Raw genomic sequence first — 17761 nt, 5'->3', positions numbered from 1 at the left:
TCGCTTTTCTTAGAATCTCTGTAAAGCTTTCCTGAAAGGAGCTTTCTTATGGATACCAGCAATTACGGACCCAGTTCCTCCATGGTATGTCGCAATTTATGCTTAAGTCATTGACTCAAAAAAACCTTTTGAACCAGCAGCATCATTGGATCTTGTATCTCTTTCAAAACTGGTTTTCTAACTGCAGTTACATACGCTTAAAATAATTTCTGAATAACAAGTGTCATGTAGATCACTTTTCCTCATTTTCCATAAAGATAGTGTCAATGAGAATTCCTCCTTTTCTTCCAAAGGTGACATTGAAGCAAATTTAAATTGGTCAATTGATTTGCCAGTCTTTTTTCCCCCAATTTCTCCAACAAATGTGGAACATTTGCTACATACCCTAGACGTTCACAGACTGCTTAGGTTCTACTTGCACCATACCAAAGATATCAAAGTCAAATCAACTGTAAAATTGGGAAGATGTGTCAAAGGTTAGAATTTCCAAATGGCTTTCAGATTGTATTTCCTTTGTATGCAAGGACCAATGTTTATTCCTGCATGTGAAACAAAAAGCTTGTAGGGAAATGCCTACCCTCTACAGCATTCATGAAGAGTCCACATCAGTAACATTTGTGCAGCAGCAACATGGTCAACAATTTATATGTTTCATTACAAACTGGATGTGCAGTCCAGAGCTTTTGCATCCTTTGGTTGTACCGTTCTCAGGAGCATCCTTCCTTGATACTGTCCAGGTCTTCTTTAGGCAGCTTGGTAATTTCTCCCAAATGATGAGTTGGATAAAAATAGACCATATCTGATATGGAATTTACAGATCTACCATAATCTGTCTCATTCTCATGTGGTTCAGCATTGCTCCCTCCTTCCCCCTTTCAGTTTGTCCCCTACAAACTTATAGTGCTCTGACAGGCCTCAACCAAGACCCTGTCTTAAAGTCTCCCTCCTTCCCCCTTTCAATTTGTCCCCTACAAACTTCTAGTGCTCTGACAGGCCTCAACCAAGACCCTGTCTTAAGATTACATCACCCATACTAGCATTTTTAGTGAGCAGTTAGCATTGACTTATGTAGGTTATATTTTTGAATAATACTTCTGTATAGTGAGTTTGCAACGTTTATCCAAGGTAAATTAAGATGCAAGAGAGAATTACGGGTAGGGGATGATTCAGAGCCTTTGATCCACACCTGGAAGAGGGTGCCGTGGTCTGAGACAACCCAAATACTGAACTGTGCAAAAATGACACTGACCTATTATGGTAAGTACATAACTGCAGTTTAGAGTAAAAGATCGAATGAAATGTTTAATGGGGAAATGGATTTTGACAGATGTATTACAAAAAGTTAGATTATGGTTGCGCAAGGAGTGTGTGGGTGTCTGTTCTGTTATTCAAGAAAAACAATGAGGATGTTTTAAGAAAAGTGATTAAACAGTTTACAAAACGTACACACCTTTAACATGTAAATGCTATGTTGTGTTAAAGGATCCCTACTTTTTGTGAGAGGTTGTAGTGGATCTTTTATGTTCACCTGACCTACCACCAACTCCAGCAGATGGTACCTTTGGTTTAATGTCTCATTTAAGATTTTCTTTTTCCCAGTTCTCAGCTGCGACTGCTAGGCAAGCTTTATTTGCTGCAGACCATGTTAGAGGTAGCAAGCAGTTCAGTGCAAGACCCCCACCCTGGAACACTTTCATACGTTCCTGTCATCTTGACTGGACATGTTAGACTTTCAAGGCTGAAGATCTATTGCTTGGATATTTTAGCCCCAACTAGAGGAATGCATTCTCTGGCACCTTATCTACCTTGTATCTTGAAAGGTTTTGGGAACTCTACCTTCTAGCTTCATATGTAGAAACCAGTAATGGTTATATCTGTAGTACGTCCACTGTCCATCTGATTCCCTTGGTAATTACTGCCTGTTTGCTTGCACATTCACTTCTTTTTACAATCTAATTTGGAAAAAGTTTCATTTTAAATGCATGTTTATTTGGTTACTATGCAGTTCCTATACTCTGGCACATGGAAGTTTTTAGTGGAAAATTTTATCTGCTTATGGTATTTTGGGAGTTTAAAGGTAGTGCGATACTGGGTCAGATTAATCCAGTCACCCCTCAGAGTCAGATCTGAGTTATACACCTCTTCCATCCTTCAGAAATATAGCGAATCCTGCTCTATGCAGCCATAGCAATACATGGTTTCATAATGTGCACGTTTGATATTTTATACAAATACATGGTGAACTAATGGGAAACAGCTGACCCTTACTTATTCCAGCTGCTTTATTATTAGAATTGTATGTTAAATATACATATTGCTAGATAGATGGGTAGCTTTATTCAGTGCAGGTGACATTCTAATGGGACTCTCTAGTATGCTGCAGCAAATTGAAAATAAGCCATTGCTTTCTGAAAGTTTGAGAAACTGATTAAAAGCAAGTTTAGTCTTGCCTCAAAGATTCTTTTCTTGAAGTTAGTGTCTTTAAGGCTTGCCACGTGCAAAAAGTGCTTTGCATGTTTACTTTTTGACTTCGCTCTTTTCAATTTGTGGTTCAAGTTAGTTTCTTCAATAATTTACTATGAATCCTCATAATTGATAAGCACAGTGTATGTACTGTGGGCTAATGTCTCTGCTTCCTATATTTTTACCTTTTTTATTGTACTGAATTTTGTTTTGCTCCAGAATGGTGTTCTCACACTAAAAATCCTTGAAGCAGGATGGTGTCTTGCATGATATGTACAAAGTGTTAACACTATTTGGCAGGATGTAGATGGTGATGTTACCAGCAGAATTGGGGGAGAAGCCATGGCTCCAACTGCAGTCTGGGTAGACTGGATTCAGTTAGTGACCCTGGCAGTGGAGGAACCAGGGAGGAAAAGTGGAGGTGGAGGGTGAAGGAAGCGTGGCCCTCTGTCACGGAGAGTGGGGTTCACACTGTCCTGTGTGCCATTCAGTGTATGCAGTCTCTGTTGGAGACTCGCTAGTCCATCACTCATGCTGTGAAGGGAGTGATAGAGCTGGTTGAAAGATAACCCCTTGCAGAATTGAGGGTTTGCCCCTTGCAGACAGCCTATTGTAGACCCCTTCTAGATACTTTGTCATGTGTGTATGAGGGTAAGGATGGGAAGAAAATGAATGCTTTAACGACCCTGTTGACTGCCTTGATGACTCCTGTTGGATGGTTCACTGCACTGATTGCCAGTTCTCAGCCCTTTCTTTTCTATCAATCAGCAAAGGGAGAGTTGCACCCCCCCCCCCCCAAAAAAAGGCAGGAAAAGAAAAAAAAAAATGTTAAATTGTACAGCCCTTTATTTCTGGCCATTTACTATCCCATAAGTTTTAGGATTTTCACAATACATTTTTCTGTGATCAAACCTGTAATTTTGTCCTCACTCCCTTCCCCTCCATCCACCATCTCTCTGTAAATGCATTCTGTAGGCACAGTTTTTGTATTGGGTGCTTGGTGTGGGGTAGGCACCAAGGACTTGGAGTGCTTGCTCTTTTTATATGGCCATCAGAATGAAGTATGATCCCACATGTACCACTGATGGCCTTGATTTGTATAGCATTTTGTAGTAATGCAATGATCAGTAATAATCCCCATTATTAATTGCCAAGACTGGGTTGGAAACTGTTCACATTAAAACATATAGGCTTGATAATGCACTTCATTTTCTAAAATTGATTTTACAGTTGTCTTAAGTAGTTGATTTGCTTTTCATGTAGCCTTGTAAAGGAGTGCCATTACTTTTCACTAATCATGTTTGTATTTTGGCTTAGGGAGAAAATTGTCAGCATGGAGTTTATGAGAAAATATATCCATGTCGCAAAGATTATCAAGCCCACCTTAACCCAAGAAGCTGCCAGTTACATTGCAGAGGAATACTCAAGGTTACGTAACCAGGATCAGATGAGCAGTGATATTGCAAGAGTAAGTGATATTAGAAAAGTACAAAACTTTTCATCCTGTAAGAAGAAATGTGTTGCACTGTAAGCCGTCTGCATGCTCAAACATTGAACTAAGGAGCTGGAAAGTACCAAGGAGTCTGTTACTAACACAAGCTACAGCCGCAATATAAATTTTTTTCAGCAGTTATTGATGCATGTAATTTTTCAGGATAGTCTTAGCAAGCAGGTCTTGTTCATTTCAGAATGTCTTACTGTCATATAGTGTCAGCAAGTAAAGACTTAAATTTTGCTTGTCAAATTTCACATGATTTTGCTTCTGTTGCTTCTTGGGGAAACGTACCAACCAAAGCTGAATTCAGAGCACTTAAGCTTCTAATTTGATATGTGCCCTTCGTTCTGGCATTCCTTAAAGTCACAATGCTTGAACATTCTGTCTGTAGTGACATGATGTTTTATTGGAAATCTATCCGTTTACGGTGTTTTGGGTGTTACAGGCTCTGACACTGCTTCATTTTTCTGAATTTCCATCAAGATTGAAGTTTGAATAATTAGTGGTGTCATTTCTTTACACAGGAAACTGAAGCAAACCTTTGTTAAACGTGAATTGTTGAAGCAAAGATATTTTTCTTTATTCTAGGGAGGTCTAGCAGGTTCTCACCAAGCACCTGGTGTCTATATGACTTCACACCACTTTTTGGGAAGATGTAGAATCCACAAGACTCATTGCACAAGTGTTTGTGTAGTGATAACTTATTTTCACTTTCTGCCTTGTGGCAGAGCATGCGAAAGGTACATGCCAGCAGTATATTCAAGTCGACATATTAAGTACTCTATAAAAAATATTTTATTTAATATTTTTTTACCAGGAAAGTCCAACTTGGAACAAATCCAATTTTTTTAGCAGAGGCCCGGAGAGAAACACTCCAGATGCATGTTTTTGTAATGTGGGAAGAAGCCAGAGCAACCGGAGGAAACGCACACAAATGCAGTGAGGACATCCAGACTACCGCACAGAAGGCACTTCAGCCGAGAATCGAACTGGATAACCTCTTGCTGTGAGGTGACAACACTACTGATGCACCACTGTGCCGTCAACTTGAACCCCGTGTTTTAAGTTGTCTTAAGGACATTTTATTGGCAGGCACTTTATCTGCCCCTGACATAGGAAGATCCAAGCCAGTGCTGGCACGCAAGTTGTGGGGGTGGTAAGTCCTGCAAGCCTTACGTGATCTTTCCTAGCCCAAGTTGGTAACTGTTTTGTCTGAAGAACTCTGTACATTTGTCCAGCATACATTGTTATCTAATACAATGTGGTTAATCATCGGTTAGAAAGGAATCTTGTTAGTCCTTTCAGTTGATTTTTACATATTAACTTTTTAACCAAACTGGGATTGTGATTGGTAAATGTGGACTTAAATATCCATTTAAATGCAGTATACAACTTGTGCAACTGTGACTTATTTGACGTGAAAGTGTGCTTTTTTTTTTTGCCATCTACCAATCTTCTGCTGACCTTCTCAATGGCCTTCATGAACCATATTTTTTCTTCCTCATGTAGAAATTTAAAAATCATGCTATGTCCCTTTACAGTTCCTTGTAAATATGATATTTGACATTTAAGGCTGAGGGGTGCATGTGTGTGTGCAGCCCAGGAAGTGTGGGGAGGGGGTTGAGGATATTTTAGGTATGCAAAGTACCTCTATTATTTTACAGAAAATTTGACTTGAGATCCCTTTGAGCCAGTGGTCACAGCTGCAGTGAAGTTCCTGCCTCAGAATAAATTCTGATCAAGATATTGTCTACAGGGAACAATCTCACAACTGCACGCCTTTGTGTAAAGAACCCCCCCATAGTTTTGTGCAGGATCACTAGGGCCACTTCTCCTTTATATGGCCATAGTGGTGTCCAAGCTGACTTTAAAACCAGTCCATTCACTTTCAGTCTTGAAACCTTTAAAACAGAGGAAAAACACTTTTATAAGATGGATAGTGCGGAGGCAGCAGTCTCTTATGCTAGTAATGAAAGACGAGCAGAAGAGTACTTTTGCACTGTTTGGATGTTCATAGACAGTTTTATTTAGATAAACAAGTGGAACGAACTCGCTTGTTTCATATCCTCTAAGCACAAGTGTAAGGTTTTCATGGTAATTTAATATTGGCTGTTGCAATATATAAAATATTCAAATGAAAAATGTAACAAATCTCTAACAAGTAAGCCTAATGCTGATTCAGCTAGGGCAGTGACATTAAATGAGATTTGAGTGGCTGACATGGGCTTCTCTGAATATTTTCACAAAGTAGTGTATGTGATTCTGAGGAGAACTACATTAAGCTGGGAAAATGCAAGAAATTAAAACCTCTGTAAAAGTGTGCGTAAGTGTTCAGCAAATTTGTTTTGTATTTTTTTCTGCCTGCACTGACTGAAAATCAGATACTTTATTGGTCCATTAATTTCTCATCACTGTGACGAGATCTTACCAAGAGGGGCTATCATTAAGCTATTGGGGTGGTTTGTTTTTTTACATTTATGACCAAGTCCCCTGCACAACCTCTAGAGAGTAAGGGGAAAGGGGCGTGCTTTGACACCAGTTGTGATCGGCCACGTACTCCTTCGCTGTCTGGTCAGCTTATCCATTGCTTAGGTCACTGTTTGGTTTGTGATTGTAGGATCCAAAAGTGTCCCCTGCACGTAAGGAGCTGCACGGCTCTGCATGAATCAATAACAAAAGGAGATAAGCCAGCAACAAGTAGACTGCAAGTAGAATAAAAGTAGTTTAATATATACACTGAAGATGTTTGTAAGCTGTCATGCTGTTTGAGTAGTTTTTATTAAACTACTTTTATTCTACTTGCAGTCTACTTGATTGTAGGAGTCATAACACGTTAACCCTCTGAACCATGTATCTGACTGAAAACGGTCTCTTGAAGACAGAGGCAAAGTAGTAACCTTTTTATTTTTGTTCATAGACATCACCTGTCACAGCTCGTACTCTGGAAACCTTGATTCGTCTCTCAGCAGCCCATGCCAAGGCAAGGATGAATAAGACAATTGACCTACAAGATGCTGAAGCAGCAGTAGAACTGGTTCAGTTTGCTTATTTCAAAAAAGTAAGTACTTCAGTTCTAAAGCAATATCTGTAGTCTATTGTGTTGGAATATGTAGAAATGTTAACATTAAAACTGCTGTTGGATGTAGGTTGTATTATGCCCCTAGGATTGACTGACTATTTTATGTTTGCATTTGTTTATTTATAAAAATTGCCATCTAGGGATTTCTGTTACAAAATACACTGCAGGGGTCACTGCTGTGGTGTTGTTCTGTCTGATGGAATTACTGCTGCAGTTAGAGGTCCGTTACAGCAAGAATTTCAAGTGGCTCTCCTGTGCAAGTTCTTTGCTAGGCATGGTAGTCAGAACTATGTCTTCTGGTAGTTCTTTGCTGCTGAAGAGTATGGTTGCCAAGTCATGTGCTCCAGGTCAGGGGACTTGTTGGTTAGTTCTGGCTTAATTGTGAGTTTTCCATCATAATTTTGTTAAGTTTTTTCCTTTGTTGAATGACTTGCTCTAAGGATGGGAAAACAAATCCAAATATGCTTGTGTGAAACTGGTTCTACCTGAAGACTGTCCTCTCCAGTGTCTGCTTAGAAATTTTTTTTTTAATATTGAACTGCTGATATTATCCTTTAACAGAATAAGTTGCATAGAAGGGCCAGCAATGTTAAGTTGTCAATCTTGCCTTCATTCTTGCTGGATGGGTTCGGAGCCGATCCTCGGCTCCGACTCGGCACTTGCTAAGCTCGAGAGTCACTTTTACCAGCTCGAGGCAGCCCCATATCCCATGATGCAAGGCGGTAAATACCCAGATCTCGTTTGCCGCTTTGCTGATGAGGTACTCCTTTTACCAGCTCTTGGTAAGTAATTTGTTAAACAAATTTTAGTCACCCCATTCCTAATTTTTCTCTCATATTAGTTTATTTGTCATTTTTAGATGGTTGTAGGGTCTCTAACTCTAGTTTTACTGTTTCCCTAGTTGTTTTTATTTAGTCGGGCCTTCTATTCCCTCCCATCTCTTCCTGTCAGGGTGTGTGTGTGGTTTATTTTTTCCCTATTTTAAGTTAAATTTTCTGAATCTGGGACTGTGTGAGTTGTGTGTGTACTCACTATGTCTAAAGAAGAGAGGGTCTCAGGCTTCAAGAAGTGTGACTCGTGCTGTCAGAAGTCTCTGACAGACTGTCACACTTCTTGTATCTATTGCCTGGGACCTCTCCACCTGCAGGACTCCTGTGCTATTTGTCACTCTTTCAGCCAGAGAGTCCTGCAGGAAAGGAGAAATCAGTTAATTCTAAGAGGATTACTTAAACCGGAGGGCTCCCCAGCCAAGTCTGCTTCGGGCAAGCCCTAAGACCTCCAAGGCCCAGGCTTCTGCTTCTAAGCCTTTGGCCCTGGCTCCGACTCCTTTGGAGTCGAGATCGGCTCCGGCTGGAGCCGATCTTATTTTGACAATCTTCGGCACCGATGGCTATCGGTGCCGATACTTTAACTGCCACATTGGTGTCTGCTCCGATCACCATGTGTCTCAGGCTGTGGTATCGGCGCCGGCCGGTGCCGATACCATTATTTCCTTGCCTGTATCGGCTCTGGCCGGAGCCGATACATCTTTGACCAGGCTTGGAGCCGATAAGTTGTCGGCTCCGTCTGGAACAGAGGGTTCTTCGACTCCGATGGTTCCGTCGAGGAAGCGGTCCAGGTCCCCCTCTTTGGAACAGATACTGTCGGCTCCGACCTCTCTTCTTCTTTCGGAGCGGAGCCATCGGAGCCGTTCATCTAGGTCTTCCAGGCTCTCAGACCATGATTTGGAGAGAGTGGTAAGCAGATTGTTAAAATCACAGTCACTAGCCCAAATGCTTCATAGTCCGTCTCAACAGATGACTACTAGTCCACACCCTCTTCAAGTTCCTCCTTCGACTCTCCTCCAGAGCTCGGAGCCGGAGTCTATGGGAATAGTCACTGCTACGGCTGTGGGGCAGATACCACTCCTTTCTGCTTCTTCAGCTTCTACTCTTATCTCCTCCTCGAGACCTTCCTTGGAGGGATCCGGTGGTCGGGCTTCCCTGGTCTGCTCCGAGGGGGTGAGTGGCATCGGACCCTTGTCCGACCCTGCTCTTCCCTCGGGCCGGCCTTGGTGAGCTCGGCCCTGACATCTGCCTCGGAGCCTTCCCTTTCGGTGGGCCCGGGAGCCCCTGTTTCTTCGGAACGGGGTCTCTCGGATCTCCCTGGGAGGGGAGCCTTCGAGGTGATGAGGAGTGTGCTGGCCCCTGGGCTCAGTCAGCAGTCTATCCCCTTAGCTCCTCCCTCTATGGTGCCTGTAGATATCTCTTCCCACTCTCTTGCTCCCGGACAGAGAGATCCACCGCCTCAGGTTTCCCCACTGGGAAGAACCCCCTCTTCCGAGGATTCTCCTGATCCGTCAGGAGATCCTCCGTGCAAGAGGACCTGCAAGAGGAAGCACCTAGACTCCCCTGAGGCTACAACTTCGGATACAGACTTAGATGAGTTGGAGGGGTCCCCAAGATCCCCCTCTGAGGATGTCTCTTTTTTTCAGACATCCTAGAACTCCTAAAACAGAGGGGAAACTGGCCCTCCATTAATCCCTCCGAGGATGAGTCGGTATACCTAGAGGCATTTGGATCTCGACCCTCCACCTCCTGGGTGTCTCCGCCTTTCGACCCCCTCATGGAGGTGATGGCTCGGAAGGCGTGGGCAGCTCCTGATTCCGTGGAACCAGTTCCCAGGAGGCCTTCTAAATTTATTACAGCCCCTTCCGAGAAACAATTTCTTACAAAAGGTGTCCCTGCTGATGCCATGGTGGTGGCGGCCGCCACCAAGAAGGAACTTGCAGATCCTTCCGTACCAGTCCATCCTCCTAACAAGGATTCTAGGACCATGGACAGGTATGGTAAGCGGATTTTTTCCTCAGCGACCTTTGCCATGCATTCGCTGAATTATTTGTCACTTCACCAGACTTCAAAGGGACATCCTTAAAGAATTAGGTGTAGTACAGGATCCTACAGCTGCAGGGGCTCGGGACAAGATTGCTTCTCAGCTAGGAATCCTTAACTCCATAACCAACTCCTCCATGCGACTGATTTTGTATGCAGCAGATGGAGCGAGTAGAGCTGCAGGGACAGGAGTTGCTCTTGGACGTCAGTCCTGGATGCGGCTCTGTAATTTTGCGGATCCCTTTAAGGCGTCCTTCACATACTCTCCCTTCGATGGGTCAACATTGTTTGGTCCTCAGGTGAAGGATACGTTGACCAGGTGTGAGCAAGACGGTAAGACTCTTTCTGCCATAGGAGTCTGTTTTTCCACCCCTTCTAGGCCTTACCCTAAAGGACAGAAGGGGGGAAAGATGTGGTTCCGTAAATCTCAGGGAGTCACGCCGGACACACGTGGTCAGTTTACCCCTAGAGGCAGAGGGGGTAATAATAAGAGACTCCGCCCTAGGGGCAGAGGGGGTCCGCAGAACCAGGGCAGCAGGGAGCCTCTCTCTGACAATCCCTTCCAGCATCCCTGAGGTGTTGCCCGACTGTCCATCCTTGGAGGCAATCGGGGGAAGATTATCGCTGTACCCAGAAGCCTGGCTTTCCCTTTCACAAGACAAATGGGTACAGTCGATCATATCAGAGGGTTACAAGATTCCTTTCGAGGAAAGTCCCTTCACTCACAAAAATTCCCTTCCCGATGTTCCACCCGGTCTAAAGGAAATCGCAAAATTAGAAGTATCAAAGCTTCTACAAAAAAGGGCCATTCAGCCAGTTCCAGACCATTCAGAGCCCGGAATCTACTCGAGGTTCTTTTTGGTTCCCAAAAAGACGGGAGATTGGAGACCAATATTGGACCTCAGCAGACTCAACAAGTCTGTGAAAGACAAGATTTCGGATGGTCACACTGCAATCGATTTTGCCCTTCTTGGGCAAAGACAACTGGATGTGCTCAATAGACCTTCAGGATGCGTACTATCATATAAAAATCCACAGACGCTCCAGAAGGTTTCTCCGCTTTCGGCTGGGGTCCAGTCATTTTCAATTCAGAGCCCTGCCCTTTGGTCTCACTACAGCCCCCAGAGTGTTCACCAAATGCATGGCAGTGGTCACGGCTCACCTGAGACGTCAAGGATTCCAGGTGTTTCCGTATCTCGACGACTGGCTCCTCTCGGCCACCACCAGGCATCAACTTCTCCAAGCCAGAGATTACACCCTAAATCTCTGCACTCAGTTAGGAATTTCGATCAACTACGAAAAATCCTCCTTATTGCCCTGCCAGTCTATTACCTTTATAGGTGCAAATTTAGACACTGTTCGGATGTCAGCAAACCTCACAAGCCAGAGAATCCTAGATATCCAAAACCATGTGCGGATCATCCTTGCCAACAAAAAGGTGCAAGCCAGACTGGTCCTAAAAGTATTGGGCCTCATGGCAGCTGCCATTACTCTTCTTACTTTGGCCCGTTTTTTACATGCGTCTCCTTCAGTGGATGTTCACCCAATGGTCCTTCCAACAGCTTCCCATGCGTCACCAGATTCTGGTGACACAAACTTGCAAAAACCACCTATCCTGGTGGATTTCTTCTCCCCAGGTCCATCAGGGCAGACCCTTTGTTTCCCCGGCCCCGGTAGCCACAGTCACTACGGACGCCTCCCTGATCGGGTGGGGGGTCATTATCAGGGCAGGATGGTTCATGGGATGTGGCAACCGTTCGAATACCACCTGCACATAAATGTCCTAGGGATGAGAGCAGTGCTTTTAACGTTGCAAGCCCTCAACGACTTTATTCCCTTGGGAACAATTGCAGTTCACACGGACAACATGTCGGTAATGTGGTACATCAACAAGCAGGGCGGAACCAAGTCCTACCCCTTGTGTCGAGAGGCTCTCAGACTTTGGCAGTGGGCGATCTCCTCTCATCGGTTTCTGGTAGCAACGCATATCCCTGGGAAAACCAACATTTTAGTGGACAGATTGAGCAGAGCTATACTTATGCCTCACGAGTGGTCTCTCAAACAATCTATAGTGGAGGAGATTTTTCAGAAGTGGGGCCGCCCATGTTGCGATCTTTTTGCTACTCCCCAAAACAGCAAATGCCCAGCCGCCTTCTCTCTCTTCCCACTTCCGGGCCATCCCCCCCAGAGATGCTCTTACCCAAGATTGGCCCCAGGGACTTCTTTATGCCTTTTCTCCCTTTCCATTGATACTGCAGGTACTCCAGAAAGCTACCGTTTTGAGAGCCAAAATTATTCTCATTGCCCCGTATTGGCCTCGACAAATTTGGTTTCCGTTCCTTCATCGTCATCTTTTGGTGCAGCCGTGGCATCTGGAACCCAGTGCCAGATCTTCTGATCCACCAATCGGGTCATCTGCATCGGTCCATTCCTTCTTTCAACCTCACAGCTTGGTTGCTCCACTTCCTTCCTTAGCCAGGCTTCCTATGATCTCTAACCCTGTTAGGGATATCATAGTGGCTTCCCTTAAATCCTCTACTAGAAGGATTTACTCTAGCAAGTGGAAACATTTCTCCCTATGGGTGAAATCAAGGAACATAGATCCCTTTACTGCCCCTGTTCATGCAGTTTTGGATTTTCTAGCGGAAATCTTTCACTCGGGTTCTTAATCTTCCACGGTCAAAGTTCAATTGGCTGCAATCTCGAACTTTCATGTCGGGTTTGCAGATCACAACATTATGTCCCACAAGCTTTGTAGAGCTTTTCTGAGAGGAGTTTTTCTCCTCAAACCTCCTGTCAGGAGGAGGAGTCCTCAATGGGACCTAAATCTAGTGCTGACATCCTTAATTCTTCCTCCTTTTGAGCCAGCTGCTTCATGCTCACTAAAGTTTCTTTCGTGGAAGACACTCTTCCTTGTCGCTATTACCTCGGCTAGGAGAGTGTCAGAACTTCATGCCCTCTCTGTTCGTTTCCCCATATTTGGTCTTCCACAAGGACAGAGTATCCTTGAGAACTAATCCATCCTTTTTGCCCAAGGTTGCTTCAAAAACAAATTTAAACCAATCCATTGATCTCCCTGTATTTTTTCCTAATTATTCCAACAGATCGGAACAAAAATTACATTATCTTGATGTTCACTGCCAACTCAGATATTATTTAGACAGAACAAAACAATTCAGGAAGTCTGATCAGCTCTTTCTTTCTTATGCTGAAAATAAGAAAGGCCTCCCTGTTTCCAAAGTGACCTTGTCTAGATGGCTATCTTCCACCATTTCTGACATTTATCAACTTAGGGGCAAACAGCTGTGCTCAAAACCAAAGGCACATTCCACTAGAAGCCTAGCCACTTCTACAGCCTTTCAGGCTAGGCTACCCTTAGATACTATTTGTGCAGCAGCCACTTGGGCCACTCCTCATACCTTTGTTTCTCATTACAAATTGGATTTGGCCTCCAGGGATAGAGCCAGTTTTGGTTCCACAGTTCTCAAGAGTCTGTTCCATTGAGCCACCCAGGATAGAGGTGCTAGGGACGCGGTCCCATCCAGCAAGAATGAAGGCGAGATTGACAACTTAACATTTAGAAGTTATGTACCTACCATAACGTTCCATGTTAGTTGTCTTCTCTCGCCTTCTTTCTTGCGACCCTCCCGCCTGCCCCCTTGCCTGGACAGACCTTGATCTCCCTTGGCTCTGGAAGATTTTGTTTCTTTGGACACCAGTTAGTTCTAGTTTTAGTTATCTGGTTCCCCTTACAGCCTTTTTAGGCTTATTGCTCTTCTTTCTTAGTGGGAAGTTTTTATGCTAGGTAGTTTTCCCTCTAGGTACCAAACGAGATCTGGGTATTTACCGCCTTGCATCATGGGATATGGGGCTGCCTCGAGCTGGTAAAAGTGACTCTCGAGCTTAGCAAGTGCCGAGTCGGATCCGAGGATCGGCTCCGAACCCATCCAGCAAGAAAGAAGGCGAGAGAAGACAACTAACATGGAACATTATGGTAGGTACACAACTTCTAATTTTATATCACAGGTGCTTTGTTAACCTAGCAGAGATGTCTGCTTGTGACAGCCAACAGATTTGATATCCAGTGTGTACTTGCATAAGAAAGACTAACTGAAGAAAACTGGGACGGAGAAAGTGATTTGTCATGAAGGATAGGGAGCAGCATACTTGAAGCAACAGTTACTGTGCGAGGGGAAAGTTGGTTAAGTGCTGGAATTGAGAAGTGGAAAAGAGGGAAGGGACTGCAGGGGATTGGTACACACATGGACACACACCCACTCAAAAACTTGTTTCCAGGTGCTGCATCCATAAGACAGTCTAAATTAATTCAAACAACTGTCTGTGGGAAATGACTATAATGCATCTGTTAGACCACATGGGTCTATATTACAAGATTGAATGTTTAGGTCATCGAACACCTAAACATCGAACTTTTAATATCGAAAGCAAAAAACGACGAACGGCCTTTTTAACGCAGGAAAAGATTTCCCTTGGCCATTCGCTGGATTTTGCCGTTTTGTCTACTGTAGCATGATCTCGGAGTTGGTATATTTAGTTAAGGGGGTGTAGGGGGCAAAGCCCCCCAGTTAGGGTGTAAAGTAATTCTTTTATTTTCATGGCAAATGGACGTCTTAACTTGCGACGTTCGTTTTTAGGTTTAATATTACAAGGTCTATGTTTAGGTGTTTGATCACATAAACATTCAATCTTGTAATATTAGACCCAGACCACATTAGCAGGCTTGCTTGGTAAAAGATCCCTCCATTGCCTGAAGATGTTGGGGGCAAATACTCAGACCTTTTATTTAACTACCTGCTATTTGCTTTTCCCGTCTTAAACTAGTCTTGCAAGCAGGTACCAGACCAAAGGGAGAGCAATGTAAACCATAAAACAAGTTTTTTCATTAATCACGGTTTGTTACAGTTGCTTTATTTTAAGAAAGACCAAATTAACAATTGAATCAAAATGGTTGACACTGTTGAAAGGGGATAGGGTGTGTTGTAGGCAATGAGGCACATAACCCCCTTTTGATTTAAGACCGTTTCCGTCTGTAATATTTAATACCCCCTTCACACCTGAAGCCCCTCTTCATCTGCTTTGACATCTAAAAGACCTGTTTAAAAAAAAAAAAAAAAAAAAGTGATTCACCCTTTCCACAGATTTCATTGGGAGTCACCAGTCAGTACTGCTAAAAATATACCAGAAACTGAATTCTAGCAAAAGAAGTACTGTCTCTTCCCCTAAGATCCAGTGTTTGAAAAACAGTGATTTTAATGCTTAGGGCACCCCTTTTTCCCAGATGTGCAGTGTGAATGAACATATCCATACATTTTTTTGATTTTTGAAGCCTGAAATAGATTAGCACCACTGCTGTTCCTTTGGACATGCATAGACTGTTACCAAGTTCCTCGAAGTCTGTCCCATTCTTTCATACTTGAAAGGGTAGCGGATTCCAAAATCGGAAGAACTAATGCACTATTTTAAACTGTTGCTTTGCAGATGGTACAAGATGGCATTCAGAGTATTTACTGCACTGTTTTTTTTTTAATGTTTTAAATGCGTTTTGCGTTTTTTGTTGGATGTAAAGTTGCTGCAGAATCCCTCTTAAGCTAAAATAGTGATGTATTTACTGATGTTCTTCGTGTTTCACTGTTGCAGTCACAACATTTGGGTTATCCCTGCCAAGGTAGCCCTCGGCCAGCCGGAATACCAGAGGCTTAGTATATCTGCGTTGGTTGCTGCCACTTCAGGACTGATGTCAGGTCATCAGTAGTATAAAGTAAGACAGCCGATGCCATTACATCAGTCTTTCTTGCTGAGGAGCCTGAAGCAGAAGCAGTTGGCATGAGTGCGGGTCAGCCGCTACCTGAGATGTTCTTCGTGTTTCACTGTTGCAGTCATTACATTTGGCTAATCTGCTGGCAGGTTGCCCTCAGTCAGCCTGAATAGCAAAGTCTTGGGTCCTGCATCAGTTGCTGTCCGTCAGGGGTATAAAACATGCAGCCGACGCCATTTTATTCAGTCTTTCTTGCCACGCGGTGCCCGAAGCAGAAGCAGTTCGCAAGCGCCGGACAGCTGACTCCTGAAATTTTCGCATTCGAGTTTCAGAACCAAAGTCTTCAATTAAAGCAAAGTACCCCATTGGGGAAACTTTTTCTTGCTCCTTACCGATGTCAGTAAAAGTTAATTGCATTACTTGTGGGAAGCAAATACCTCATAAAGATTTTCATTTGTACTGTATTCCTTGCCTAGGCCCAGATCATAACGTACCTTGCTGTCGGTTTTGTGCTAGATTTAACCAACGCACTAAAGCGTCGGTATATTTTTGCTTCAAAATAATTTGGATACAGATTTAATTACCCTGAAATGTCATTGGATAGCAATCCGAGTACCGGAGTTCACAAAAATCGCAAAGAAAAAGACAGAGGCAGACAGTCTAGGTCTGGTTGGGAGGGTGGCCTAATGGTTAAGGTGTTTGCCTTACAAACACAAGGAGCAGGGTTTGAGTCTCACAAGGGATAATTGGTAGGCTTAAAATGTCTCGCAAGGGCAGTTAGCTTAGTACTAATCTATGAACCTATGAACCAAAACCGATGACTAAGCTTCTCCTAAGCCAGTCGCCGGTACTCAGTGAGGCGCTTTCGCAGCCCCTGATGACCGCTACTTTTGAGTCGCAGTACTCTACAGAGACCCATGCGGAGTCCGGTATGCCGTGATATTTTGAGTATTGAACCCATGGATGTCTCTCCCTCTGATGGTTCCGGAGCCGCTGAGCAGGCACTGGCGTCTGAGGGTGTTTTCAGGCCTCAACATTTCTATATAAAACAGACACCAGCTTCAAAAACAACTTCTAAGTCTAAAAAACCAACGCATGAGCCATGTGCTCAGGCCCCTATATGTAAAAAACAGATGATCAAAATGGCTGAGGACTTAATTGCCTTGATCAGGGGTTCCCAACCCCCCCCCCCCCCCGCTAAGAAGCTTAGGCAAGACACTGATTTATGAATCTTCAAGTCAGGTTTCTATTTCCTCTGATTCCTCTTCTGATCAGGAGTTTTCTATACCACCCTGTGAGGATTCGGATGCAGAAGAATTTCATCCCATCTGCATCTCCTCCTGAGGATTTTTCTTTTGGAGAAACCTTGCATACTTTAAGGGAACATTTTCATTGGGAGAGTCAGGATTTCTCTGAATCAAAAAAGAGGCTTAGGGATTTCCTTCTTCCTCAGCATAGGACTTTGGCTATATTTCCTGTATTAGACATTGTGTTTTCGGAATCGAGCATGGCTCCTGATTACCTACCTCCGGCTCCTAGTAAGTCAGACAGATATTACAGGGTTCCTGACTCCCACAAATTTTTATTAAAAAATCCTGCTGCTGATCCTGAAACTATCTGAGTCCCAAAGGTGTTATGGCCTCTACAGCCAAAAATCCTACCCCCTCTGATAGAAATTCCAGGGCGCTGGATAGATGAAGAAAGAAGGTTTATACGTCTGCAACCTTGGCAATTAGGACCTTAAACTGCCAGTTTCATATGCTTAAATATCAACAGCATGTTATGGGCTTATTGAAACAGAAAATGATTATTTCTGATTGTGTGGAAAATAAAGAATTACAGGAATTATTGCATGCAGCAGAACAGGTTGGAAAGCATACTTTGCAATGTGGTTTTGATTCCTTGGAGGCCTCTTGCAGGGCCGCAGTTACTGGATCTGTGATTAGAAGGCATGCCTGGCTCAAGGAGCAAAATCTGCCTGATCGTGTTAAAGCTAACTTGTTGGATGCACCTTTACAGCATGATACTCTGTTTGGTAATAAGGCAGAAGAGGTTTTAAAGAAAATGGAAGACAAAGC

The 17761-nt window shown here is 43.6% G+C and overlaps 1 protein-coding gene across 1 annotated transcript in view; it reads left to right on the top strand.

The window, feature by feature from the left end:
- MCM3 (minichromosome maintenance complex component 3) overlaps positions 1-17761 on the top strand; it is a 398684-nt gene that overhangs the window by 249329 nt on the left and 131594 nt on the right. The window contains exons 12-13 of the mRNA XM_044061704.1: positions 3781-3931; positions 6876-7016. Of these exons, the coding sequence (XP_043917639.1) occupies positions 3781-3931; positions 6876-7016 (292 nt within the window). The remainder of the gene's footprint in view (positions 1-3780; positions 3932-6875; positions 7017-17761) is intronic.

The sequence above is a fragment of the Protopterus annectens genome, chromosome 2.part0 (genome assembly GCF_019279795.1).
Source record: "Protopterus annectens isolate FY-2018-M chromosome 2.part0, PAN1.0, whole genome shotgun sequence".
NCBI lineage: Eukaryota > Metazoa > Chordata > Ceratodontiformes > Protopteridae > Protopterus > Protopterus annectens.
The sequence above is the reverse complement of the archived record's forward strand: the minus strand, read 5'-3'. Positions and strand labels throughout refer to the sequence as shown.